This window comes from Fusarium solani (genome assembly GCF_023522795.1).
Source record: "Fusarium solani strain SB1 chromosome Unknown bctg00000001, whole genome shotgun sequence".
In the NCBI taxonomy this organism is placed as follows: Eukaryota; Fungi; Ascomycota; class Sordariomycetes; order Hypocreales; family Nectriaceae; genus Fusarium; species Fusarium solani.
The window spans coordinates 4,110,466-4,138,383 of NW_027072156.1; the positions used below are offsets into that span (position 1 = coordinate 4,110,466).

Genomic DNA, 27,918 nt, shown 5'->3' on the forward strand with positions numbered 1-27,918 from the left:
GAGCTCAAGAAGCACTCAGAATAACCCCGTAAAGCAATTGTAGACCGTTCACCTCATTCCTGCTTCTCTTTACCGTCCTTACATCCCGAATAGTCAAACCCAGAACTGTCCTGCTAGGAGAGTTTTGCCAGGGGATCATTCCAGAGCGTAACCCTCCGTTTACCCCGCCAGAGCTTTAGCGCTCCCAGCCCCGAGCTACGCATGTACTGTGAGGTAGGGCTTCGCCATGGGAACCTCCATCATATCATCCCTCCATCCAACGTCACCTCCAGGCTCCAGCAATGTACGCATTGCCAGCGCGTGATTGCTACTGTAGCTCTGGAAACAACTCAGCTTGCTCGTACTACCAGAGAGACTTATCTCCGAAAGCATCAGACCAACGAGCCCAATTGCACCACCATCACGCTTCTCCTCGGCTCGCCTAGCCATGCGGAGCTTCAGACAAAGAGGTCCGAGCTTAGTCAGTCAATTGCGTCAAGCCGATGTTTACCCACCTCGGTAACTTTACCGGTCAGCGATCGAGCATCAATTCGTTCCGTGCCTCGGCCGCTTCCCCCGGCGCCGAGCTGCTTCATCAAGACGTCGGTGTATCACGAGGTTTGTTTGCTCGGGTCGGTCAATATGCCGGACCTTGCTTGGGCTCAAATGATCTGACAAGCCCACATGGGAAGTGGCTTGCAAACAAACTGGAACTTCCTATCATCCATGTTGAACCAGTTCCACATGATACAGTTTCTAATGATACAAGTCGGTTTGCTCGTAGGTGAATGCATGACTACCTTATGTACTGCATAGGTCGTAACTGTAATAGCCAATGATACCATCCCGTCTCACCGGCCTGTAAAGAACCTCTTCAACTCAGCCCCAACTCTCCCCCAGTCACCAACATCACTACTCCTCTGTTCCGATCTCCCTCTTACAGACCCCTCCTCGCTCAGGCTCGCGGGGATCCTCCTCAGTCTCCTCCCCTCTGTCGTTCGCACTGGCGCCGTCAATGGCTGGTAACGCTCCAGGTACTCGGATGATTGCGGTGCTGCGTGCGTTATCCGCTGCATGTGCGACGTGAGCTGCGAAGGCAAGGGGCTGGCGGCGCGGATAGTCGACAAAGGCAGCGGGTAAGGCGTCCGCATCACCTGGTCGGGGTATTCGGGAGGTGTGCAGTATCCCGACGAGTTGATGTCCGAGCGACGACGTGGCGAGGCCAGTCTCGACGAAGGTCGTTTCAGGGGTTCCTCTTTGACCAAGGTGAATGCTTGTTTTCGAGATGGGGTTGGTGATCGAGAAGCTGATGCCACGGAGAGTGAGGCTACAAGCTGAGATGCATCTTTTGAGGCCAGCTCTGGGCTCTTCGCTGGTGATACAGGTGGGTAAACTGAACTCGGCGCGGAGGCGGGTTTCCGCAGGTGAGGCGGAGTCTGAAGGTAAATGTCGAGGGCAGACGGTTGCTGGCTTTGAAGTTTGACAGCGTGATTTGGCGCTCGTTGCATGAACAATGGGATCGGCTTCAGGGGACTCGGCTTGAAGGATGGACCATTGATAGGATCGAAGATGTCGACCCAGATGACCGACTCGGAGGGATCTGCCAAGTTGACTGACATGTTGCTGGCCTTGTTTCCTTCGCTGCCTGCTCCATCTCTGCCGGCCTGTTGTGACGTCTCCCCAGTAGAGGGAGCTTGCTAGATATTGTTGTCAGCCAGCCAACACTTGAAGCGCCAATGAAAGAAGACTCACTTTAGCACTGTTCTTCTCGTCACCCTTAGCCTCCCATCTCCTCCTCGTCAATCCTCCATCCACCCTCTCAACCCTTCTGAGCCCCCTTTTCACCACCACACTCTCCTCCCTCACATCATCCACCTCAGCCTCAACCACACAGGCCGCACATAGAGGAGCCTCCGTAACCTCCCTCCCTCCACATCCACTGCCCTTGACTCCTTCCTCTGCCGGCTCCTCGTCCTAAAAGAGAGCCTGGACTGGCACCCCTCGACAGATAGCCCTGCTCCCATATAGCAGGCATCCGTAACATGCCCGATGCCAGAAACACCACCCAAAGCTAACGCACTCGTCGCCTCGGAATATGAGTTCTCCGCAGACCCAGCAGATGGCGAGGTTGAGAAGCGCCGCGTGGCATGGGGAACAAGCGAGACGAGCTGAGCGACCAATGACGTGGGGAGGCCCGTTGGAGAGGTGGAAGCAGAATGTGCACGTGAAGATGTTGGCCTGGTTGCCCGATGGCATCGTTGAAGAGTCTTAGGAGGGGCGTGGTGCAGTGATGATCAACATGTTAGAGTCAGCTAATGTAATGAGTGTGTAGAAGTTGGTTAAAGCTGGGGATAAGGAGGCCATCACAAGATTCCTCGTGGAATAGTGATGCCATTTTGATACAAGGTGTTGGGCAGAATTAAGGAGACTCTAGGTAATAAGGTGTTTGCCGTATTTCCCCTGACGCTGCAATGGCAGGAGCAAGTGACAACGCAGAAGGAAAGCACAGCAACGCGCACATGGACAACGGTGAGCATGAGCATAAGCAGGAAGATGTACACTTGATGCTTGATCTTGTGACAATTGAATCCTACACAATCAACTACATGATGAACTCGATTCATCCGGTTTTCTCACAGCCTGAACCCTTTTGCCGTGAAACGCCCTGAACCTGAACCTGACCCTTGACCCTTTGCCGTGTACCGGGGAAACAAAAACAAAAACAGAACCCAATTGGGTTTCATCAACCAACTCAATCCGCAGGTTCCATGCAAACAAACAAGTATGCAGACCTCTCAGCCTGGAAAAGCACAATCTCAAAAAACTCCAGCTGAACAAGACCGTCGCTCGTCATATCCCGCGTCGTTCTCTTTCAGGACTTGGGCTAGTAGGTAGCCAGGTTTGTTGACCAAAAGAAAGTCGCTAATATCAACATATTCAGTCAACAAAAGCTACAGGCAGCCAAGGTTCAGAAATATCAACGCGCAGGTCGTATTATACAATCATTCAAGGATGGGAAACTTCAATCAGTTACCATTCCTCGTTTTGCTTCGCTCGTCAAGATAAAAGGCCTAGACCCTGTTCTTGGGGCGAGCGAGCATGTTGAGTCGGCTCAGACTCAGAACGGCACGCTTCTTGCTTGGGGTTGCCGTATTAGGAGTTCGGGGAACCGCACTGCCAGCTCTGGTCTTCTTTGCACTAGGGGTGCTGCCGAGGAGGCGAGGAGCGAGAAGAGCCTCACCCTCGGGGACGTGCTCGTTCTTACGCTTCTTGGCTGCGCGTTCTGCTTCCTTCTCCTCGGCCTCTTCCTCGTCCCAACTGGCCCGGTGGCGCTTCTTGTTGGACATGCCGTGAGGAGCTCCAACGAGAAGCTTGGTAGGGCCAGGCTCATTGTTCTCCTTGTTCGCCAGGGAGACGGGGGCGGTGGACCCAGGGAAGCTACCAGGCATCTCCGTGTTAGGCTTGAGGGACTGTCGGACATGGCGAACGCTCGATTGGCCAGGCGAAGCTCCAAAGCCAGCAGCAGGTGTCTCTCCAAACTCGATGGTATGATCACTGCGGAAGGTGAACTTGCCAGGGACGGATGGAGCCTGAAGCTGAGGCTTGGGAGGCTCAGGCAGAGGTCGGAATCCAGAAAGATCAGGATATCTAACATCGCCTGAGTCGGTCTTAGTAATCGCCTCGTCAAGACCCTGGAATGTCACTCCCAGGTTTCGTGTCAGCCGAGTCTTGAACGAAGACTTCTGGGGAGAAGGAGAGCTCTGCTCGGTCGAAATGCGTGAGACCTCTGGGGTGAAAGCGACATGCTTCGTCACCTTCCGTCGAGGAGTAGTCAGCGGAACCGGTGGCAAAGCCTTGTCCTTGTCAGCCTTGGGAGGTGCAGGGGTCTGAGATATCATGGGCTGTGGGATCGCGGTCTGGGCATTTCCAGAGGGAGTCCTGTTTCCTCTCATAAAGGACTTGACTCTCTCAAGTCGACCTGAGCTGAAAACGCGGGCTCCGGGAGTAGTTGTCTTTGCAGGAGAAGTAAGTGTTTGGGCACTGATAGACTTGGGGAGGCCACTCTTGAGATCAGACTTTGAGGGCGACTTCACTAGGGAGATGGTTGGCTTGCCCGTGTGGGCGAGAGAAGCCTTGGTTGGGCTCATCAGCCGTGCCAGGCCTGCGTTTGGAGCTGGAGCTGGAGCTGGCAACTTGGACGCGCCGTTTCCACTCGACTTGGGTCGAGGAATAGACGAATCATCACGCGAGACTGGTCGGTCTGTCGACGCGTCGTCCTCCATGCGCTGCTTGAATCTCTTCGAAGGGACGCGTTGTTGGTCATTGGGGTACAGTTGGGTCTGCCTGGGGATAGCAGACTTCTTGGGTGATGGGGACCGTTGGAACTCGTCAAGATCAGCTCGAGAGGACTTGCGCTTGATGGCCTGGGTCATGCGAGGCGTGGCTGGTGTGGGGACATCAAGCTCTGCCTTTGAGGGCGAACGCTTCAGACCAGACTTGCCCGGAGAGTTAGTCGGGGTCGTGTTCAGGTTGGTCTTGGAGTGTGTTCGCTTGAGAGACACGACAGGCTGGAAACGTCCGTTCTGGGCTCTCCAGGCAGAGGGGTGGTTCTCGATCGAGTCCATCTTCTTGAACTCTGCCATATGGGCCGCGCTGAAGCGTCCAGATTTTCCCCTGGGCCTGGCAATCTTGCGTCCGAGAGCATCAGTCTCGGTGGCCTCCGCCTCTCGTTGGGCAACCAAGTCGGCCTTGAACTTTGCAGTTTGCTCCTTGAGCCCCGCCAGCAGTTGCTGGGCATCGTCACTCAGTTCGGACTCGAGACCTTCGCGTACGTATCGGAACTTGAAAGGGGATGTTGATCCTGCGGCCTTCGACGGCGTGTCAGGTTGGACATTGGGGCCGTTGTCCTTGATATCCTCGAATCCCAGTCTCAGGGCCGACGAGGGCTCACCCATGGTCTGGTGAGCTTTGCTGGGGTGCATTTCATCGTGAGGAGGCTTCACCGCCGATGAGGTAGGCGTCGACGGCACGGGAGCGGGCGATGATAGCGCGGCATTCTTCTTCTTCGGCGGGGAACGCTGAGGGGATTCAGCCTGTTCGGCGACGGACGACAGGGTAGGCGCCGCGGCTTTGGTCTGCGATATCGGGTCAGGTTATCGATCCAGATGATTGATGATGCCATCGCGAGAGCTCACCTTGGAAGCAGTGGCGCCGGCCAGCCGAGCTGAGCGACGGCGCGGAGGGGACATTGTTAGTATTTGGTCAAAACTCGAAATTTATGCGACTCGTTGGCAAGCAATTTCAGCAATTAGAGGGACGCGATCCTCGTGTGTCTTGGGTCGTTGATATGATGTCAAATCTTTGCTGGCGCGAGTGTTGTTGGTGGGGATTTGTTTACATTGGCCGAGGTGGTCCAAGCTCCCCCTGGTGGAATAACAAACTTGGGTGGGGAGATATACAGTGCGCTGACACAGTGCTTTCGTCATAACTGAGAGTCTGCACTGTATTATCGTCAGCTGACCTACCCTGTGGCACGATGAAGAACGAGACTTTTGATCATGATCCATCACGAGTTCAATAGAAGACACGATACTTGAGCTCGTCCTAGTCGCGTGAATTTCACCTGTTTTCTATATGAAGAACCGGTTTGCGAAATATGCAAAGACGTCACTGTGTTGAGCACATAGACTTTGCATTCCTCGGAACTCTATGTGCAAGGAGACGTTGCCCGGGTGGTTTCAGCCATTAACAAGAAACAGCCTTGTTGAGAGACACCACAGCAACACACAAATACCCGTGTCTCAGCAGATAGTCATGTACATAGTACAACCACAACACTGGAAGCACCAGATCGAATGGAACATGGAATTACTGGACTGCTAGTTGGCGTTGAAAAGTCACGTGTACGATGACTCTTATTCTCTCGAGTGTCGTGTTTCTACTACCGAGCTGCCTTGGTCTATCCACTGTTGGACATAGCATAGGTAGGGTAAGAGAACTTTCCAGCTCTATCCAAACTGCCAGAGTGCAATTGGCTCAATCAACCTACTTAAGAGACAGGTCTGGTTCGCTGGTTTGGGTCGTCGCTGACATGTTCATCACCATCAGAGGCCCTAGGCAGCTCTCGAAACGCGAGCACTGCAACTACTGGGCCTGGGCGACAACAGATAGAGTTGGTTATCCCATGCCTTGCCACAACCCCTCGCTCCGTACTTTGCCAGAGTGTTAGGATGTTGACAGATGTGACGGCGTCATGATGCATTCTCTGTCATGCTAATACTCCGTATAAACCGAGTGCTTTTTTCCGTGGACGTAGCTTGTGCTATTGCATACATAGCACACATGAGTATGATCGACTCATGCTCCCTATCACAGTTCTTCTGGAGGTTAATGACAACCTACTCATGGGACCGTGTTCTCCGACAACTGCCGCGCAACATTGCGTGTCTCCGTGAAAAGAAACTCAAATACCAGTACCGACAACATGGGTTCGCTTTCGTGAACATGTGGCTGCTTGAAAATCTCCGAGACCGAGATGGCATGATGCAAAACATACCTACCCATCACAAATTCACATGTTTTCCCAGTGCCAGCGCGATCCAAGCACCCACCAGGCAATGGCAATTTCAGGCCAGGCAGATCACAATGTCCAGAGGAGAATTGACTTCAGACCTGCCTCTTTAATATCAGCTCGGATCACTCATATCATCGCCCCATGGAGCGGAATGCTGCGCATAAAACCGGAGACTGGCGGAAGAGCGATGCGAGACTCCGGCTGAATGCTGCCCGAACCGGGCATCGGACTAGTATAGTCCGGCGTCTCGTCATCGTCAGAGAAAATCGCGAGAGCCTCAAGCTGGGGGTCGCATCCTGTCAACCTCGATGGACGGGAGCGGCAATCGACGAGACCGCTCCGAAGCAAAGCGCGATGAAGCGCGATGAGATGATCGAGAACAAGACCCGACGGGACCTGCTGCGCCGCTTGAAACGCAGGGGCCTCAACTGAAGCTCATGGTTCTCCCCCTCAGGGGTTGAGAGCATCGCGGTTGCGCTCCCAGCCGCGATTCGACAAGAGGGCCTGCTCGAAACGAAATCCACGATTTAGCCGAGAACGTGGCCAAAAGTGCTCACGTCACTTTCTCTGAGCGAGGCCAGGCACCATAACCACCAGGCCAGGGGCAGGGCAAAGAGAGCAGCTCATGGGGTGAGGTTCGTTGGATCTGGTCCTTGTGCCGGACAAAGTGGCCTAAGCCACGCTAGAAATTTTCCAGAAATCAGCTATACCCACTTTTGTCTCAGCCCACCGTCTTTAGCACCATGCCGTGACCGGGGCTCGCCGATCATCCCGGTCTTAAGACTGCAAAAGCCCAACTCAAGGTCAGCTGAGGCGCCAGTGTTTTCATGTCATGTCCAATGAGCCTCCTGTTAGCAGTGGTCCCTCGTTCGGTGAGGAAACTGCGAGGCAAGAGGCTCGTTGGGGCATCTTGGCCAGGCAACTGGAACTTATGACCGTGATCCATAGCGCCATGCCCTCGTAGTCTGATGAGATATTCATGATGCCTGCCTTTAAAGGGTACGGCTTGGGCAACACGGTTGTTTAGCAACTTGATGCACAAGTTTATATCACTCACCGGACGGTGAGGGACGGTGAAAGCCTCTGCACCAGAACGGGAGTACCATAACGGCTTGTTGGGTTGGTTCAAGTTGTCGTGCAAGGGCGGAAGCTAGCACCCAAGGAAGCTAGATTCGTGACAAGGCATCTCGGATGCAGGACGGGTGGGTTCAGACGAACTACCTTCGACTTATCCTGGCCCAGGATCAACCGCCCACTGCGTAGTATTGTCTGCAGGGGTTTGATTTGCGTCTGACCTTGATCATCGATGCGGTCCTTCGGCAGTGAGTGATAGGGCGCAGTTGACAACTCAAGGAGGCCGATATCGTACTTGCGAACTGTTGAGCCTGCAACACGCCATCGTCAAAATGCCATCGCTTCTGGACCATGTGGGTTCCCCAAAGCTAAATGAGGACTGATCTGGATATCCTCATTATCCCACAAGGCGGGTGATCTGGGGAAGTAACCATAACTCGACATGTTGAGTCCACATCCAGAGCGAGCTTTACGTATGACTTACCCCAAGAGGCGATCATCGACGGGTCTATCCCTCGGGGGTCTGTGGGCGTGATCAGCTAGCCACCAACTATTGGCGGGAAATGAACGACGGGCAGAGTTTTCAAGATGGCTTCTGGAACGATGCATGGAATCCAACCCTCACATCGTGTGAGGCTCCACACGGCCCTATTGCAACGACTCGCGTCGACTAGAACGATGTGATGCATCGTGGCATCTTGGACATGGACTATTGATTGGCAGTGTCTCAGCTGCCTCAATTGTCGAAGCAGGTGAACAGTCTTCTGGTCTTCGACAAGGGTCTACATCCCGGAAAGAAGACGTGTAGTTGTCGGCTTGGCCGGTGACGGATGCTTTGCCTGTTGGATCACCGTTCATGCTACCGTTGCTTTCTATCCAGTCGTCGTCAAGTAGGTTTCCACAGCGAGCACGGTCGTGATGCGAACTCGTGTCGCCAATAACCAATGTGCACGTCTACCCAGGATGACCTGTTCTGAGAATGTACCTATAGGCTCTGTCAGTTTCACTCGCATGTCAAAGCTTCCAAGTCCTTGGTCGGCACAACGTCCGGTTGGTGAAATCCATGTTGGGCTCGCGAGCCAGGGATGCCGGCTTGCAAGGTCATGTCATTGAGAAATGCTGTCACGGCCACGCGCCTAGGTGCAATGCCTGGGAGTTGATGTGTGGACTGAAGCAAGACAAGACAGGAGGAAGCTGGTGGAAAGGGAGCTGTCTCGCTTATCTCACAATGTGGCTTGGCCGTTGCAAGAAAGCCGTGTGTCTAGACTGACCTGGCCAGCCTCAACTTGTGGTATGCTTGACCCCAAATGTGAGAAATCGACGAGGATGGAAGTTGGCATGACCGGGTCGCACGAACGTGTCCAAGCGTCATGTCAGTTTCAGGCCCTCGCCTATCAAAATGCACTCGTGAAGTGGGAGCCTGGTTTTGATGGTTCTCAAAAGAACCTCATGCATCGAGATGAAACCTTGAGCAATGCCTTGAACTCAAAAGGTACCAAGGCGAAGTCGAGGCTGTACAGTACATGTATAGCATGTGGTCGCAAGTTGAGAGTTTTGAAGCCGAACTGGCCGGCATGCGAGACATGCGGCGACCAAGTGGGGATCACGATCATGGGGGGCAATGCAAGGTGAGCCTGCGTATGCTTCCGTGAGGAGTAGTCTTGTTTGGTATCGAGTTTGTGAGGGACTTTGCGAATTCTGTCGACGAAAGCCGAATTCGAGAAATAGCTTGCGTGTCGGCATAAGCTGTATGTGATGCAAGTGTCTCTGAATCTCGTGACATGCTTCGGGACATCGGAGATCAGAAGGCGACGGTCCAGCAAGGCGGATGGCCCTTGGCAGACAGCCACAGTCGCACCGTGGCACGGCTTGTTGGGCACACTGACCTCTCTGTGGATTCGTCATGCCGGTAGAGAGGTCTGCTCCATCTCTGGGTACAAGTTAATCAACACGGCTCTTGGGCCACACAATTGAGGAGCAAAGTTTGAAATGTGCGCTGCCGCATAATCGGCTAGAGCAACAACAGCTTCATGGACTGCTGTTAATGAAACAATGCCCGCGGTGCGGAGGTTTCGGACGCAACAAAGCTCCAATCCGAGAGGAGAGTTCTTCACGGCAAGGATCAAAGTGCCTCAAGGCCCGGGTCCAGCGCTAATCGAAATACGGGTCAGGTGTGGTGCTGACCGCTCCACCATGTGCTCGTTCGTTGTCGTAAGTCAGACTTGGACATTGCGCTGTTTCCTCCTCCAGGATCTTCGACTCTCGGTCTTCGCGGAAACCGATGCGATAGGGGGACGACGGCTAGTGAGTGGCGTCCAAGATGGCGTTGTAGCTGGGCGAAGAGCTGAAAGGCGACGAGATAATAGGCGGCAATTGTATCGGCTCTGAAGCCTCGCGGTAATCGAGCATGACGTACCACAGCATCGACGAGGCTCGATACAGGCAACGCCTATCTTTCGACACCACAGGGGCCCTGAAAGAGGAAGGGTGACGAGACCTCCGGGTGCAGGCCAGCGGGGCGAAGCAATCCCTGCCCGTGAGTGGATAGCAAACGATGGATCGTTCCCTCAGTTTTCTAGAAGAGCAAGGTTGAGAAACAAAAGAAACGGTGTAAATAAGCATGAAAGGACGATCAATTGGGTCGAGCGAAATGACGGCCTAACGTCCGAATGATGAAACGAAGCGGCAATTTTTTTTTTTGGCTCCTCAAGACGACTGGGAAGGGCATCTCTGTCCGAAGACGGCTGCAAGTCTTGAAAATTCTGACAGCCATCAGTCTGGCATGCCGAGCAACGATTGGAGAATGGGGTGCGAAATTTGACGCCGCGAAGCAGGAGGCACATTTTGGCACATGCCACACCACCACCACCACCAACGTCCTGGGACTGGGCTGCCAACTCTCTTTGCTTTCTCTCCCAGCCAGCCAGCCCAGCAACAAGAGCATCTCCGGCGTGAGAGTGGGAAGCGGGGGCTCCGATGTTGCAGCCGACAAAATTCAGCCAACCAAGACGAGTTGCCTGGCCTTCCAGCGAGCCAGCAGCAATCTCCTCACACGAGCGAAAATCCCCTCACGTCTTTCTCAGCCAGCTGAGAAGAGGCTGCTGGAAGATGGTGTCGTCGCTTGCACAGAGCGTGGGATGATGGCATGGGGGATGGCCTCTCAATAAATCCTTATCTTTCGCGGCGGCGCCGACCGTCAGAGATGAAATTTTCTGCTGCACTCTGCTGTGTCTTGCTTCACCCATCAAGAAACAGCTCCTACATTTGGTGCTATCCAGGTCCGGTTAGTCTGGGTGGGATGTGGGCGATGGCTGCGGCGTCGGCGGATGGGCTGTCCTTTGGGATGGCAGATGGAGGAGGGACCGCGGCGGTACGAACGAGAGAGGCGGCCGAGGTGTAATATCCATTGATTGGATCCCAGGCTCACCGTTCCGAGTCGAGCGAGATCACCTTGGCCTGTGCACCTTCTCCCGTGTCTCTCGAATCCCTCACTCAATCTCCCATCAGCAGGCGAGACGAGATGGGGCTAGGCAGGCACCGAGTCCGAGTCCTGGAACAGATCAGACCAGCCCAAGTGGAGGAATTCAAGGTGAAGAGGAGAGGAGGCCATGGATGGGTAAAGTGTCGGGTGGTGTCTGCTGTGTGGACTGGTTTTTTTAGTGGGTGGTGCCGCTGGCTGGTGCGTGATCCACTGATTCCCACCTGGACCATGCTTGGCCTACCCACCCGTATGCGCTCCTGATTGGCCCAAGGGCTCAGGCCCTCGCAGTGCACGCAGAAAAGAAGGAGTGCCCTTGGCCGCCCCCTCCTCGCAATTCCCATTACATAAAAGAGTACGGGACGCTGCCTCCCTTGCGCGCGCTCTTCCTGTTATCTTACTTCCCCCCAAAAACCGACGCGAATTACAGCCCGTTTTTATCTCGTCGTAGAATTTCTTACGTTTCGGACGTCCCTGCGACATCCCACTGAACTGATAGGCGCCTGTTAGACGCGCTCAGCAATCACTCGCAGAGCAACCATTATCTCAGGCCAAGCAGCGCCTATCGCACCTGATCTCGCCCTATTCGCCGAGCCCCCGTACAACCCCCAACCTTGGCCGCATCTGCTATCATCTTGCGCCCGCCGCCCTTACGCCCGCAACCGCAAAGCAAAAACCCAACGGGCGCACGCTTGCTCTGGACTCGATTCTCTGCGCCCGTCGTCGTTTCGACGTTCCACCTCGTCACGTAACAGAATTCCCGTTTTGCGTCTCTGGGGCGTTTGCCGCCGTGCGGCAAATCGTCTCGAAGCCCCTGCCTGGGTATGGCAGACAAGATGTCCATCGATAAGGCGGATCCGACGCACAACCAGAATAGCAACCATCTCAACGGCCTCAACGGTCATCGTCGAGAAGAGACCGACTCGCCCGCAGGCTCTAGCCCTGACAGGGACCACAACCCGGGGATAACCTCTGCCAATGCTACCCAGGAGGCTCAGCAGCCCAAGAGGAAGGGCGGCCGCAAGCCTGTAAGTGAACCAACTCTTACATACCATCTTCCCTACACCCTCTATCGCCCTCGATGTTTGGTCTCGTACATCAACGAGATCGACACGTCGACAATGCAACGATGGTTGCGGGCGTTTCTTGGCCTCACCAAGAGTGCCTTGAACACAAACACCTTCCCCGCCCTTGCTTGCGACCTTGACTCGACCAAGACATCCAACAACACATAACAATGCCATTGTCGGATAGCAACTAACAGACAACGCCAAAGATCTATGCTACATCCGAAGAACGAAAGCAACGAAACAGACAGGCTCAGGCTGCCTTCCGAGAACGCCGGACCGAATACATCAAGCAGCTCGAAGAGACCATCCGCGTCCATGAGTCCAACCTCCATAACCTCCAGGCGGCCCACCGCACGGCCGCCGATGAATGTTTGATGCTTCGCTACAAGAACTCTTTACTTGAGCGTATACTTCTCGAGAAGGGCATCGATGTTCAAGCTGAGCTTCGCGCAAAGACTGGTAGCCCCAACCTTGGGCCAACCCATATGCCGCAGAACCTGGTCCAACCACCACCGATTCAGCGTGCTATTATGAACCGACACCACCAGTCTCGTCGATCGAACTCGAACATTGCACCAAAGGCTGAGCCTGGTCCCGTGTTGCCGCCTCCCCTCCAACCACACTCGACCGCTACCTCGCCCAAGAACCGACCAACGCCATCGTCGCACTCGAACTCGCCGACAAACACTGGTGCCTTCTCACCAGCGGCCTCGGACAATGTGTCGATGCGAGGTTCTATGACCAGCATGGGTCGACAGCAGATGCCTCAGCAACAGCCGCCGCAACAACCGCAGCAAATGCCCCAAAGCACGCAGGCTTCTAGGCAACCAATGATGCAGTCGGGTGTCCGAGGAGGCCCGGTGTCCTCGGGCGCTTCGTACTACCCCACCCCCGCTTTCCAGAATCACATTGAGCAGCTAGGTAAGCTGATGATGCCTCAAGCGCGTGACCAAGCGACGTAAGCTGACAGTGTGGGTATAGAGCAAGAATATGACGCTCAAGCCGACATGATTGATGATTCCGAGATTGAAACACCTGCCGGACACGGAGGCTATCCATCAGGCTACAATGGCGACAACCAACAACCCATGATGATGTCGCCAGCCTCGAACGGACCCGGGCACCAGATGACACCGTCACACGAACCCGTTCAGCCGCCACAGACTACACACTCCCAATACCCATCTATGACCCAATTGTTGGACCAGAACGGTCTGGACTGGGACCCCTTTGGATTGACTGCCAGTATGCAGTTTCCTGCGCAGCAATTCCAATTTGACCAAACCAATATGAGGTGAAGGCGCATACCGTCGAACAGGACCCCGGCACTTATATCGACGAATGCTCCAATCACCGACAGGCGCCCACGGAGCTGACACCGCAGGAGGCCCGGCCCTCCTGTGAGCTCCCGTTTGTGCAAGAAATCGAGACTCACGACTGATGGGGGTTCCTGAGGGGTTGAAATGCCCGACTCAGGCAACCTAGTATGCCATGGCATGCAGTGAGGGGACACCAACACTTAACGACCACCCTTGATTGAAAGGCAATCTCGCCGCGGTCGACTTGTTGGTTCTTCTCAGCCGTCTGGTCGACGGAGTTGATGCTGCGGGATGTGTGATAGATATATCCCACCGCAACATGCCTCGACAAACAGGCCACCTTCGGTCCTGGCACGCAGTTTGCATTGAAGTGCAGCTCTGGCCGTGACCGGCACTGACTGTCTATTCTTACGACGGCAGGTCTTGTCGACGGACACATGATGAATATTACTATCATGGGCGGAAGACTCTTGATTGTTCATGGACGTTGTCTATTGTTGAACAGCACTAGCAGTATCTTTATATAAAAGTTGTTGATTGTTTTTTATTCTTGGCAACATCTCGACGACAATTGCTTCGACGTTATCGAACCGGGCATGTCGCATTTTACTCATCAAAGGGAATCGGCGGTGGGAGTGGACTGGGAGGGAATGCAAGGGAGATACCCAACATGATGAAATTTTATGACGCGAGACAGGCTGGGATTGCGTATTGGAAGAGGTTAGACAAGACGAGCTTATTCCACAAGGGTGTTTGATTCATGGGAGGGCGTTGGATATGGCGAACAAGGGCAGGACAGCTTTTTCAGATCTAGCAAGGATACAATCCACCTGTTGGTTGGCATCATGAGGTTTCCATGGGGTAATAGCTCGTGGTGTGCAAATATAGCGTCCCTGTCTCTCTGCATCACGTCTTCTAGAACGTCCCCATGAGCGCTTCCTTCCCTGACCATGTCTCACAGGGCCCATGGCGTGTGGGACAGAGGCCAGCCAGTCAAGAGTCTTACCCCGGAAACGGGCTCCTGGGCGCTTCTGTACCTGGGTGGATAAGTTACGGCGCCTGTTGAAGTGAAGAGAGAGAGGAGAAGCAGGTGAGCAGATCGTGGGCCTGGCATGGAGGCCCCATGTGGGGACTTGAGTTGATGTTGCGAGTCAACTGGTGATGCTTGGCGTAATGCCGGACATCCTGATGGCTTTTTTTCTTGCGCTATTTAGGTCTAGGATTGGCTTTTCTTCTTCTTTTGATCAAGTGGCGAATGCTTAAAATTTTCAAGTCTTATGGTCTTGAAGGAAAACAGATGAGAGTCAGTTTGAAGATTGAGGCGTTGGCCATGTCGATGGTTGTCAAGATCCAGTCCAAGCCAAGGCGGCTCGGCTCCCCTTGGCGGGTCATCAGCGGGATGCTGAATCTGGATAGGATCAGTGGGGACTAGTAGGAGAGGGTTGATCCTCCTGGTGTGAACTTGATGCAGATGCAGGGGGAGCCATGGAAATGGGGCACGTTGCGAGGCTGAGAGGCATATTTTGCGAGAGACTAAAGCATGGCTGTTTATAGCATGACGAGTTGGAGATCTAGGTCTCAATGGATGCAACCGTGGCTTTGAATTAATGTCCTACTCCAACACCAACTTTAACGTCCGGGTATCATGCATATCCGTGACTTACACAATCCACGTCATGGTCATGATCCCCATGACCACCAGTCCGGTTGTCCAACCTCTCGGAATAGGTGCTGTCACACAAGACGCTGCGCTCTTCCATAGCACCTTGGTCTTGCCAGCCTCATCCACATCGTCAATGCTGCAGACGGCCTTGCACCCATTCTCGTCGTCCTCACGGGGTGCCAACATACCCCTTCTTTCAACATGTCCTGTCTCTGAGTGACCATCGAGACTTCTCTTATCCGATCCCTCACTGTCCGTGCCGTTGTACACCATCTCGATCCACTGGATCTGCATGTACGCCGCGCCATTGAGGCTCATGTTGCCGCTCCAAGAGCCCCCGTCACTCCACGCGTTGAACAGGACCTGCGCCGGGTCCTTGGGCGTCTGGAACTCGATGCTGGCAACCTCCTGACCCGCCACGTACCACACGGAACGCGCAGGCGTCCAGTCGAGCCGGTGTACGACCCAGTCGTCCCAACCGAGGCCCTTGGGGAGGGTGCCGTTGCGAGTCGCCTTCGGAACCTCGTCGCCGTCGTCGGTGAAGGACGGCTGGTTGGTGTACTGGATCCGGTTCTTCGGGTCGTGTGTGAGGATCTCAATGTCGGCTTCCTGCACGTCGGCGAGCTCGTCGCCTTCAAGGTATGTGAACATTGCCATGCAGGCTCCCGCGCTGCCTGTGACTCGGGCGAGCATACGGAGTGAAAGATAGTGGTACGTTGCCACAGACTCGAACTCTGCGGCGGTCTGAAAGTCTTTAAGACGCACCGTCCGCATAGTTAGGAACGTGTCTGATGCCGCATCGTCGTCTTCATTCTTCTCGATGTAGATATTGTTGGGTGAGTTGACCATAAGCACAGAGGCGTCGCCTGACAGGCTCACGCCGCCGCTCTTGCGGTTGCTCCAGTCCTGGATACCCCAACTGTCGTTCCAATCGTCGCTTTCAAAGTAGTCGCTTGTGATGTCACCCGTCTCAGATGCGTTCTTGATAACATCTGGTACACCAGCGTACTTTCCAAGATCCCGGAAATCAAAGAACTTGTGCTGTGAATAGTAGGCAGAGTTGGTACCGTTCGTGAGGTAGCAGTCGCACTCATCGTCCCCAGTCGAGGTACCGTGTACGACGGTCGAAAGCACGGCAAGCTGTAGGTATAATGAGCGGATCGACAACATGGCTGTTTGTTAGTGAAATAGCAAAAGAGGACGAGCCTTAGAGAAGAGCATCACGGCTGATCAAGTATCCTGCGTCGAGGAAGCTCTAATGTCGCCTTATGGGGCGTAACCAGGGTCAATGCCCGCTATAGACGGTCGAGACCTGCTTCGCCTCATGGAGGCCGCTGAGAAGGAGCTCATGAAGCGGAACTCGGCACGTATGGCGCTATGACCGGATATCAATACTGTCATGTTGATGAGCGAGCTTGTTGACTGCAAATGAAGCTGAAGTTGATTGTAGAAGCTATCACAGTTGTCAAAGATAGGTAGGTTGTAGATATGAAGAGGACTCTTAGGACAAAGGGATAAGGCTGATCACGTGACGAGACTTGGCCTCGGATCTTGCCAAACCCTGTTCTGAATCGCTCGCGCGGCGTCAGAGGCGCAGCGCATTGCATTCCTCTCGCATTCATATGAACACTTTTTTCTCTCTTGCTCTTCCTCCAAATCGCGCAGCGCATGCATCTTCTGCTATGTAAAAAGGCGCAGCTCGCGATTTCCTTGCTCACAAGACACTCGCTCTGCTAAACTCTTCTTTCCTCTCTTCCTCCAACAGGTGCATAAGTATCACGATGACATTCTCGGTTTCCGCAAACTCACCTTTGGGATGATAGACGCTCCAACTGTTATCGCATCGCCGACCCAAGAACAACTACCAAACGCCATGTCGTCACCTAAGCCGTCGCCTGCCGACGTAGAGAAGCCCGACACTCAGTCGCCGGTTGCGAAGCTGCTAGAGACGGACAACGCCCCCGAGAACGTGGAGAAGAAGGAGGAGGAGGCGGATCCCGGTTCCGATCGCGAGCCTGGTGAGGCTTCGCCAGAGCCCGAATCTTCGCATGTCCCCAACAAGGACGGCAACGCGCCACCTCTACCAAACGAGCCGACACCGGATGGACCCCCGTTGCCAAATGAACCTGTGCCTGGTGGCCCTCCCCTGCCGAACGAGCCTGCGCCTCAGCCCGAAGACGATGGATGGGATTGCCAATGGGACCCAAACACGCAAGCCTGGTTCTTCGCGAATCGCTTCACCGGGAAAACGCAGTGGGAGAACCCGCGCGTCGCCACGCCAGCGGCCCCAGGTACACAGTCGAGCGTTCCTCAGCCGCCCGTGTCTGAGAAGCCTGCCGCGGGCGGTTACAACCCCGCCATCCACGGTGACTACGATCCCAACGCCTGGTATGCGCAGGGAAACAATGATGATGATGCTGGACCGTCCACTGGCGCTGCGGCCGACCCGTCGGACGTTTATGCTTCGACGGCTTCCTTTAACCGCTTCACTGGACAGTTCCAGGCGGCCGGCATGGGCCCTGAGCGGCATAGCGACGAGGCCAAGTCGCGGCGCCAGATGAACGCCTTCTTTGACGTCGAGGCTGCCGCCAACGCCCATGACGGCCGAAGCTTGAAGGCCGAACGGTCGGGTAAGAAACCCTCCAAGGCCGAGCTGAAGCAGTTCAAGGAGAAGAGGCGCGCCAGAAAGGAGGAGAAGCGCCGCGCTTGGCTGAGGGACTAAGCGCGACGGGAGCTGGGAGGCGCGCGTGACTTGGAGAAGAAGCACTTGAAATTCTTAGATATAGGCGGCATCATTCACTGGAAGGCGTTTCAGAGGAGTTGTGAGGACAGTCAAATGTTTTGCGTGGGTTGTTTGGCTGCGGATGAGGCAGGTAGGGGATTGTGATTTCCAAGCTCATTGGCATCAATGTCATGGATGAATGGATGGATGCGATGACCTTGGATGCAGGCAGACTCGCCGTCTCGCATTGAATATGGACCGAGCTAGAGGTCCAGGAATCAGACCATACACTGAATATATACCCCCTAAATACAGCTTTAACCAATGACTTTTCTACTTTGGACGTATCTATTCGTCGTCATCCTCCTCATCGTCATCATCCAACTCCATGTTCAAGTGAACGCTCTCGTCATCATCGTCATCATCGTCGTCGTCCTCCTCCTCTGCGGCTGGAGCAGTCGGGACAGGCGCCGCGAGCACCCGATCAGGAGATGACGACTTTTCCAGGACCTGTCTTTTTGGCGGCGCGGGATCCGAGCCTTCGTGCTTCCGTTTGGGTGGAGAGCCGGCGCGGGCGTTTCTATCTGTGTCGGCTGCGGTGGATTTGACCTTTTCGCTGGGCGCAAATGGGTTGCTTTGGATGGGCAGGTTCTTCTCGAGCTGCGGCGTGGGCAGAGTCGCTGGCTTGAAGAGATCGCCCGTCTTCTTAGTAGCTGACTCTTCCTCGGCATTGTCGTCCTTCATCTCTTCATCTTGCACCTCCTCGTCTTCCTCTTCCTCACCTGCTACAGGGAGCTCCTCCAGCGGTGGCTCACCCTCAGCCAGGCTCTGAGCACCAGCACGAAGGTTGGTACGTAGAATCTCAAGCCCTTGATCGTCGGGAAACTGCTGTGTCAGGTGAGGAAGGATGCTGGGGTACACCCGGCCTCGCTGATCCTTGTACGGGTTGAGGACGCTCGCGAGCATGGCATCGCGGTTACTGGTGACGATAGCTGTCTGGTCGACGAGACCGCGCACAGATGGCTTGAGATAGCGCTGTGGCAGGCATGATGGAATAATGGCCAGGAGAGCAGAGGCAGCGGCCTTGTGCTCTGGCTCAAGAGGGGTCGCTGCAACGACGGCGGAAGCTTGGGGCTGGAGGAAGAGGTCGGCATTGGCGGCAATGCTGTTCTTCTTGGGGTCTGTCGTAGAGGCTGCTGGCTTCTCGGATTCCTTGAGGTGTCCCGCGTCTTGCTGTAGATCCCTGCAGCATGCACCGAGCAGAGGATCCAGGCTTTCGACGGACGATTTTGATAGCGTCGGGCCAGAAAGGATGAGAATTTCTTTCAAAATAGCGTAGCTAGTCATTCGCACGCTGGGGAGGTTGATTCCCGACTTGAATACTCGGACAAGATGGTCAAGGACCTCAGGGGCCAGAGCCACCGTGCTCTGCTCCAAGCGTTGGAATAGAATTTGCAGCAGGTGAAGAGCAGCAATGTGAATATCTGGCATGGCAGCCCAGAGCTCCTCTCTCTCCTCTCGACCGATGGCAGCGACGGTCGGGAGAGCCTGGTCCCAAGATTGAGATTTGGGCGAGAGTCTAGCTATCAGAAGTACTCGAGACGCAGCATCGACCAGGGCACTGGTAGGTATCGTGACGGGAGCCTTAGTGGGATACCGGAGGCAGTCTGAGAGATAATGAAACAGGCCGATCAAGCGATCAGCGCCAGCATTGATACCCGTCCACGATGGGAGCTCCTCGGCGGACGCGCCACCACCATGGGGTTCCCCATCAAGTTCAGCTTGCGATCGACTGTAGCCGTTTGAACCCTCCCATGACTCTTCAACGGCCCTTAGGACCTGGTTGGCTGTAGAATGAAGATCCTTGAGGAGAAGATCGACCAGCTTGGCCCATTCATCGCTGCCCCCTGACTTGGCGGCGACGTGATGAAGTGAGATGATGAGCCTTCGTGAAGCCTTCTGCAAACTCTGGGGAACAACAATTTCGTCTGAAAGCGTGGGAACGAGGAATGACCGGATAGCAGCTTTTATTTTGGAGCTGGAGGGGCGGAACGTGGTGGGATAAAGCGGTATCAAGGCAGAGAAGGCGTCGCAGATGGTCTCAACCACAGACAGATGAGTTTGCAGACTCTCGCCGGAGTTGGCCTTGATGAGCTTGAGGCAAGCGGTGATGAATGTTGGGATAGTGGGAGTGGCGATCTCTCTCACAAGAGTCTGGTATGGCTGGACAAGCATGTAAATCCGGGTGAGAGTGACCACGGCCAACTCTTTGGAGGCGGTAGGATCGCTCTTCTGCATACTGTTAGGAACACTCCGAGTTAGAAGAAGTTTAACCCACCTCGACAATAGACAGTAGACCGCCAACCCATGGCTTGCATCCTTGTAGAACTTCCCATCCGCCAACGTCCACGACGGCCTTGATGAGACCGATGGCCGTGAACCTGGCCTCACGACTTCGCCCATTCAAGTGAGTGGTGATGCTGGCCTTGAGCTTATGGACCAGCTGAGCGCCCTCAGCAGAGCTGTCCTTGACCTTTCGCTCTTGGGGCGCAGATAATGGCTCCTTGCAGTGAAGAACATGGTTGATGAGAGATGGCAGCGCGTGAGGGAGCTGGGTTGGGGGGATTGAGGTGAGTTTTCGACATAAGACCCGCAGGTCAGGGGGTAATGAGGCCGCCATGAGGATCGAGTTGTGGTAAAAGGTTGTAAAGGCGTTTCTCTCGTCCCCAAGTGTTTGCGCCGAATGGTATCTTGGAAGATGGGTTTCCTGGATAGGAAGGATGAAGAGAGTAAAGATTGATGCTGTGCCGTCACGTGCAACAAAATGAACTAGCAACAAGAACCTTACGTCCCTTTATCTCTCAATTCCGATGCGACAGCAACAATCGATGAGCGAGATGTAAGTGCTACGCTCATTGGCAGGTTGAAGCTGTACAAGTCTTGACTTGAACCGAAACTTTTTTTTCTTCTACAGCAACAAGCTTAGCTTGGACTGACGGGAAGACCCCTGGCAGCGGGGCCTGTCGTGGTGTGGCAGTGGGCTCTGATTGGTCTAGCGCCCGCGTTACGTCGACCCAGCAGCTCTCAATCTCCAGCTCTGCGCTACCACAAGCCATCAATACACGGTCAGATCCAATACGAGCCATCTCGTCAACATCCAACATCACCAACCACGGGTGCATGTAGAGGAAGTCGCCTTTGGCGCTGATTCGAATAGACTCTCCTCCCATCGGCCGACACACCGAGATCCTTCCTCCGCGATAGCCTCCCCCGTGAGGCCTCCTGTTCCTCCCACGATCCCTCTCCTCGCCATGCGCTTGGCGCCATCTTGCTGCTAGTCCCGACAACCTCCTGAACAGGTCAAACCATGGGTGTAAGACAAGAAAACAAGGCCATCGATGAAATCTCACAAACTGACTCTTCTCCTGCTGTCGTATAGCCCAAGGCTGTGCAGTACATGCACCAGCTGGATCATGCCCGCTGCGATGGCAACTGGGATGTAGTCCCCGAGCTCGTTCGCAAGGTCCGCAAGCACGCTCCTGACAGAGCCTGTATGACGCCCTCCCACTTCACCGCCCTCCAGCGAGGGGCTTTTAGAACACAATACTTAATAACACTCGACCAGGTCTTGCTCTGACCGCCGAAACGGAATGCGCTATCGCCAAGACGACGACTGCTGCTGCTGCCGCCGCTGCTGGCAACCATAACCGACCGACCACCGCTGCGAACACGAGCCATATTGACCTCGCGGCCCAGTTGCCGAAGCTCCTGGAGGCGATTGAGGAAGAGACGTTGCACCTGACCGACAAATTCCAAGCTCAGGTGTGTGCGGGATGGCTGCACTGGGTCAACGGGGAGTACAGCCTCTGCACCAGCCAACTGCCTGAGAGTCTCAAGGTGGAAGATGGCGAGCCCAACCCCACCGAAAGGGCTGCCGAATGGACGAGCGTCTGCGCTCTCAAAGCATCGTATCTCAAGGCTAATTGCCTTGCGCGGGGCGGCGAGATCAAGCAGGCCTTGGATGCCTTCCGGGCTGGACTCCCCTCGCTCGCACGAGTGTGGGCAGAGCAGGGGATGGGGAGACAGCTTCGATACTGGTCTGAGCTGTTCCTTACCGAGTACTGTATGCTCTCCAGCCAGGGCTTCCAGAGCAGCGATTCACCACTGGGCGAGAACGACTCCCTCGCCTGCTATCGCTCCTGGGCAAGGTTCTGGGACACCCTAGCCATGCCCGTTACCGGAGGATACGGCTTCAAGGGCTCAGTGCCCCGGCGGAGAGTGTGGAATGAGTACTACATCGCTCTCTCTCAGATTGTCGAGTTCGACCTGCCCTACCCGACTGGATTTGTGAATAACACAGCTGGCGATCTATCTCCTCGGAGTCAGTTGCGGGTGGAGCTCAAGCATGCCGAATCAACCTACCAGACCCTCTTGCTCGGCGAAACATCCTTTCCCAGAGCTGACGAAGAGCGTGAAGAAGTCGAGGGCTTTGTTGGCCAGGTGCTTCGAAACTGGTCTCTTCTCTGTGGACGAGGATGGAGAGAGGAAGATCTTGGGCCCGGTGGTCGAAATAGTTTGAGCCGCGGAGTCCTCGATACTCTCTACAGCGCTGCGATGAAGACATACCACTCGACAGCTATCCTGCGCTCACTCTTCCTCGTGCACCTTTCAGTTGCCGAGTTCGACCTGGCCTTCAAGGCTTTTGACTCTTACCTGGAGATTGTCAAGAAGGGCAAGGCCCGTGTTGACAAGACCGGGCACCTGGAGCCTAGCCTGGACGATGATGCTACAGTTCTTGAGACAATTTCGCAATGCATCATCGCCCTCTGCCGATATGGCCAGCGGACTGCTGCGGAAAAGGCCCGCCAACTTGGGTCTGAGTTGGAGGACTGGCTGTTCAAACTGCCACAGCTCAACTCTTCAGACACTGCCACGCCGATGATTTCTGAGTACGATGAGTTCAACTCTTCGCACCCTCCTGTGCCACCGCATACCATCGCCCTGGCATGGCAGGCCATCGGTTTGTCTCAAGCCCATTGGTCGAGAGTCACATACGAAGCAGCCTCCAGAACCGAGATCCAGCAAAAGGCCATCCGATCACTCCGAAAGTCCCTCGCAGTAGAGTATGGGCGCTCAAAAGATATCAGGAGTTTCTTTGCCCTCGGTCTGCTCTTGGCCGAGCGAAGAGAACTAACCGCTGCCATCGAGACTGTGAGAACGGCCTTGACTGTTGGCAAAGACCAAGAAGAGAATTACGACCTGGTCTATGGGCCATACTGGCAAGAACGGTCCCTTATCCCCGTGTGGCACCTCTTGGCTCTTCTCCTGAGCGCGAGACAAGATTACCATCTGGCGGCAAGGGCCTGTGAAGGTGCCCTGGAACAGTTCAAGGATCCCTCTATCCTGTTCGGAAAGACAGATCAGACGTTTAGGAGCGAACACCTCAACGAAGCTGAAAAGGATTCCACAGCGGATGGTCGACGAGGCTTGGTCGATGATATGGATGACTCGGAGAAGGAGGGCATCCTCGAGGTCAAGATGACACAACTCGCCCTGGTTGAGCTTCTTGAAGGACCCGAAGTCGCTGTCAATGCCAGTTTCGAGCTGCTGACCCTCTTCACGAGACTGTTTGGCAACGTCGCGGCCCAACCTGCCTTGAGTCCTCCCAAGGCGACTGAGCCGCCAAAGACCTCAGGCACGCTCAGGAGCATTAGGGGAACCATCTTTGGGGGCAATGATAGGTCTAGACCGCCTACGAGGCAGGTTTACACTTCCATGTCCAGCGAACGGACCTCGAGGCCGCAGACTGCTCAGACAATGCGCAGCAGCGCACCGACGATCCAAGTAACAGGGGAGAACGGACCCCTGACAGATGCTCGACCACGAACTTCAGCGTCTTCTGTCCGTCGAAATAGGAGCGCCACAGGCAGAAGCAACAGTCTCAAGAAGCGGGATCGCAGCATGAGCCGACCGAGATCCTCTAGTATCGGAGCCGTCTCTCATGGCGCTACTGTTGTTGATGGCGACGTCTTCTTCACCCCAGGTGGTGCTGGTGCTGATGATAGCGAGCAGACTGATTTCTTTACCTTCTCTAGCAAGCGGCAACCTGCGTCGAGGCGCTCGTCCTATAGACAGTCACGACCCCCACCAAATCTGAACTCGTACCTCTCGACTCAGTCAAAGTCCACCGACTACTCTGAGCTGTCTGTCGACAACGCCTATTCCTCAACATGCGTTCTACCCCTGGTTCAGTTCCCCAAGGACAAGGAGAGGGCACAGAGGGTGACGATTCTTATCAGAGTCTGGCTGATGATTGCTGGCTTCTACCGTAGAGCTGGTATGAAGGAGGATTGCAAGGGAGCTGCCACTGAGGCTCAACGGCTCATCCAGAGTCTCGAGGCTGATCTTGCTCGAGACCCTTCGGGCTCGAGCGGCCTGAAGGGCCCCGGTTGGGCGGATAAGAAGAGTATTGAGGACCTGTGGAGTGATTACTGGGCCGAGGTAAGCCTTTCTTCTCTCGTCTTTGAAATAATAACTGACATAGTTTATAGCTGGGTCAACTTTCTCTTGCCAAGGGAGCACCATATGCAGCTCGCAGTGACTTTGAGACATCTCTGACACATGCGCCCAACCATCCTGGCGCCATCGTCGGCCTCTCCAACATCCTTCTCGACATCTACAGCGAGGCCCTCCTCCCTCCAGTCCCCGTTCCCGCTCTAGAGGACACCCTCCTGCACCTCAGTCTCTCAACCTCTAAAGCAAGCCAACAACACTCTCACACCGTCACCGACCTCCCCTCAACTCCCCTCGGTCTCGGTCCCTCAGATCCCGAGTCCCCCACTGTCCACCACACCGACCTGGACGACGACGAGCTCCCCGCCGCCTACAAGGCCACCCGCCTACCTGTCGTCGACCGCCTCGCGGCTCGTGACCGAGCTTACGCCCTCCTCTCGACTCTCACCAAGCTCGGCTCCAGCTGGAACTCTTCCGAGGCCTGGTTCACCCTCGCCCGCGCTCACGAGGAGAGCGGTCAGCTCGACAAGGCCAAGGAGGTGCTCTGGTGGTGCGTCGAGCTCGAGGAGGGTTCCGGTGTTCGGGATTGGCGCTGCCTGTCTGGCGGCGGCTACATCATCTAGAGATGGACGACAGCACAAGCCTTGCTTCTTCTTTTTTCTTCCTTTTCTCGTTGCGGTTGATGGATTTAGAATCGGAGAAAAAAAGATTGATGGGTGGATATTTCTGGCAATGGATCCTGCTTGCTCTCAGACTCGCACTGCCTGCCTATCTCGTATTTCTTCTCTCTTCTTCTTTTGATACACATAGCTGTGGTGTTTCTGCTGGGCAATGTCGAGATACCTTGGTTGAGCCGACACACGCTGTTCAAGACGTTCAAAAAAGCACCATTCATAATATGTAATTGAGCATTTCAATTAAAGCATCCTGATTGATTCATCGCTGTTTCTATACCAAGTCATCGCTGCCACTCACAACTCAACCTGCAAATCACCATTATACAGAACGCTTTCCTTGCAAGACTAAGTCCAGGCCTAGGCTGGCACACTGAGCCGTTATCGAACGCAACAAAAACTTGATCCTCTTCGATATCGGCTGAGCCCCTGTGGCGTCACGGAGATTTACCTCACGTTTATCAAAGCCTGGCCGTGCCATGGAGACTTCGTAGTCCATGGTCGTTTTGGCGGCCTCTTCCAGTTCCTTGAAAATTCCCCAAGGGTAAGTTGGGCCAGCGTGCTTATCTGCTGCTGGCTCTTCCCCCGTAACTCCTGTTAGCTTCAGCCTCGCAGTGATGATCGCTTCCGCTAGCTTGAAGTCCCTGAAGACCCGGGCTGCCTCCCACATGTGAGCCGGCGTGGCGCCGTTTCTCTGGAGGTGCGTGGGCAGTGAAGTTCGTGACCTCTTCAAGGCTGTCACAGCTTCCGCTGCCGTCTTCTTCAAAGCTAGTGGAAGCTCTGTTTCCTCCGCGATCTCTGGGAGCTGAGCCACTGTACATCTTAGTGTCTCGAGTTTTTCAGCCCTTTGTGCCGCTTGAGTTGTTGCTACTTGTGTTTCCGTCGGTGTCTGAGCTGACACTGTTTGCGGCATCTTTGGCGGCTCTGCTATCTTGGCTTCTGCAATCTCAGCTTCTATCATTTCCCGTTTGTCCACTAATTGTGTTGCAAGTGGTCCCAGTCTTGGCATAGCTTCCCTCAGAGGGTCGACTGCATCCATCCTCTGTGAGAATTCGTTTAACCTCCGTAGCCAAGCTGATTTGGCCTCTAATGTTTCTGGGGACTCGGCTTGAAATGCTTTCATGGTCTCAATGGCCTGGTCTATGTCTTCCGGCAGCTGAGCTGTTGTTGCTTTGACCATCTCGGACTTTGTTTCCGTCGGTGTCTTGGCTGGTATGGTTTGCGGCATCTTTGACAGCTCTGCTGCCGTAGCTTGTGCAATTGCAGTCCGTGCCGTGCTCCGTTTATCAACCAAGGCGTCTATGGCTGCATTCATTTCTTGGAGACTCTTCGCTGTCGCAATTCGCTCCCTTGGTGAGACGGTTTCTGCCAGTAGTATCGCCTCCGCCTGATCTTGGAGAGGGCACAAACGGCTCTTGCCAAATTCGTCCGACCTTTGTAGCCAAGCAGACTTGGCTTCTACTGTTTCTGGGGACTCGGCTTGAAGTGCTTTCATTTCCTTGATGGCCTGGGCTATGTGCCCCCGTATCCGAGCTGGTGCTGTTTTAATCATCTCGGACGTTCTTACCGTTGGCGTCAGAGCCATTGCCGTCACGATACTTTCAGGCTTTGTTTCTGTTGGCATCTGAGTCGTTATCGTACCAGAGTGTTCTGCTGGCGTTGCCTGCTGTTTCCGTCTCATGTGCCATTGCGTGTCTTGCAGCCTTTGTCCAACATCGACGGAAATATTCTGGATTTTGTCATATTCATCTGGGTTGAAACCTTGCAAGTGCTCGAGGTTGATGACGCGATACACGAGGGTCCAAAGTAGGATCCCGAAGTTCAGACCTAAAAGCTTGGTAGCATCTTCGGCGGCTTTATCCACTGACATGGGCGGCGGAGAGTCAATACCACGACCTTGCTCGGACGATTCAGGGGGTGGGTTTCTAGCGTCAGGTTTGCTCTCGTCCTCGTTGTGTCCTGAGGTCGGTGAATCGTGAGCAGCAGTCTCGGAAGCAGGCTGCTTCTCGGTGGGTGGCTCGTTGGTGGGCAAGGTATCGGCAGTCCCATTCCCCGTCGCTTCATTATCGATGATGTCATTGAGTGTTGAGGCGTCGCGATCTTCGGGCAGGGAGCCCCCTTGGGAAGAGGGGCCATCATCTTGAGGTTGAGGTTGAGAGGAAGAAGACTGCGAGTTGGTAGGTTCCAATGCTTTTAAACGATTCCTGGCAGATTCTAGTCTTGACCATAGTCGGCGTGGTCGAGAAGTAGACGAAGTCGGTGTCGTCGTAGGTAGTGTTGGCTCTCTTTTGGGGATAGGCTCGCTTCCCGCGGAAGCTTCTCTGGGGTTGGCGGTAGGCTCTTGACCTGGAGATTCTCGAGTATCCATGGTAGAAGTCGTCTCAGGGTGGTAATGATAGAATTGAGGGAAGAAGTGGGGATAACGATGGTGTTGTTTGATGGTGTTGAGGAGACGAGAGGAAGTTTGAGCCGGAGAGGTAGAGGGAGTAGACTCCTCATCCTGCCTTGCATGTCGTGCCTTCCTTAATTTGCTACCCGTCTCAATTTGATGTCGAGCAAATGTGGCCGAAGTGAGAGTCGTGCCTCCCCTGGCAGGTGGTGCGAATAGCCTCCCTGTCCACCAAAGTAACCCCCAACAACATGTGAACAAATAAGGATGGACATCACATATTATAGTCCAGCCAGATACTCAGCTCTTCAGCACGGATGTTTATTCTTCTAATCCTCAACTACCATCCGCCTATCCACCCTCGCTCGACCCTTGAATCCGGCCACCCTAAAAAAAATACCGAAAAAGGGGGAATATCTGTGACTAGAAATGACAAACAATATGATTCTTTTTAGCTCTAATG

At 54.6% G+C, this 27,918-nt stretch overlaps 7 protein-coding genes across 7 annotated transcripts; 2 read left to right on the forward strand and 5 right to left on the reverse strand.

The window, feature by feature from the left end:
- Window positions 1–891: 891 nt before the first annotated feature.
- Window positions 892–2,235, reverse strand: MRS44_003386 (uncharacterized protein; the record flags this gene model as incomplete). Its single annotated transcript, XM_065623194.1, has 4 exons — window positions 892–1,083; window positions 1,134–1,676; window positions 1,732–1,807; window positions 2,060–2,235. The coding sequence occupies 4 exons, from the start codon at window positions 2,233–2,235 to the stop codon at window positions 892–894; spliced, it is 987 nt and encodes a 328-aa protein (XP_065479266.1).
- An 815-nt stretch (window positions 2,236–3,050) lies between these two features.
- MRS44_003387 (uncharacterized protein) lies at window positions 3,051–5,228 on the reverse strand (the record flags this gene model as incomplete). Its single annotated transcript, XM_046270622.2, has 2 exons — window positions 3,051–5,114; window positions 5,175–5,228. The coding sequence occupies 2 exons, from the start codon at window positions 5,226–5,228 to the stop codon at window positions 3,051–3,053; spliced, it is 2,118 nt and encodes a 705-aa protein (XP_046137499.2).
- Window positions 5,229–15,154: 9,926 nt separating this feature from the next.
- Window positions 15,155–16,327, reverse strand: MRS44_003388 (uncharacterized protein; the record flags this gene model as incomplete). The annotated part of the gene is made up of 1 exon (XM_046275368.2): window positions 15,155–16,327. One exon carries the CDS (start codon window positions 16,325–16,327, stop codon window positions 15,155–15,157), a length of 1,173 nt encoding a protein of 390 aa, XP_046137501.2.
- A 703-nt stretch (window positions 16,328–17,030) lies between these two features.
- Window positions 17,031–17,879, forward strand: MRS44_003389 (uncharacterized protein; the record flags this gene model as incomplete). The annotated part of the gene is made up of 1 exon (XM_046275369.2): window positions 17,031–17,879. The coding sequence occupies one exon, from the start codon at window positions 17,031–17,033 to the stop codon at window positions 17,877–17,879; it is 849 nt and encodes a 282-aa protein (XP_046137502.2).
- Window positions 17,880–18,227: 348 nt separating this feature from the next.
- MRS44_003390 (uncharacterized protein) lies at window positions 18,228–20,559 on the reverse strand (the record flags this gene model as incomplete). The annotated part of the gene is made up of 2 exons (XM_046268451.2): window positions 18,228–20,171; window positions 20,218–20,559. The coding sequence occupies 2 exons, from the start codon at window positions 20,557–20,559 to the stop codon at window positions 18,228–18,230; spliced, it is 2,286 nt and encodes a 761-aa protein (XP_046137503.2).
- Window positions 20,560–21,246: 687 nt separating this feature from the next.
- On the forward strand, window positions 21,247–25,015 carry MRS44_003391 (uncharacterized protein; the record flags this gene model as incomplete). The annotated part of the gene is made up of 4 exons (XM_046272566.2): window positions 21,247–21,252; window positions 21,319–21,430; window positions 21,505–24,380; window positions 24,431–25,015. 4 exons carry the CDS (start codon window positions 21,247–21,249, stop codon window positions 25,013–25,015), a joined length of 3,579 nt encoding a protein of 1,192 aa, XP_046137504.1.
- Window positions 25,016–25,388: 373 nt separating this feature from the next.
- Window positions 25,389–27,434, reverse strand: MRS44_003392 (uncharacterized protein; the record flags this gene model as incomplete). Its single annotated transcript, XM_046283886.2, has 1 exon — window positions 25,389–27,434. The coding sequence occupies one exon, from the start codon at window positions 27,432–27,434 to the stop codon at window positions 25,389–25,391; it is 2,046 nt and encodes a 681-aa protein (XP_046137505.2).
- Window positions 27,435–27,918: the final 484 nt, after the last annotated feature.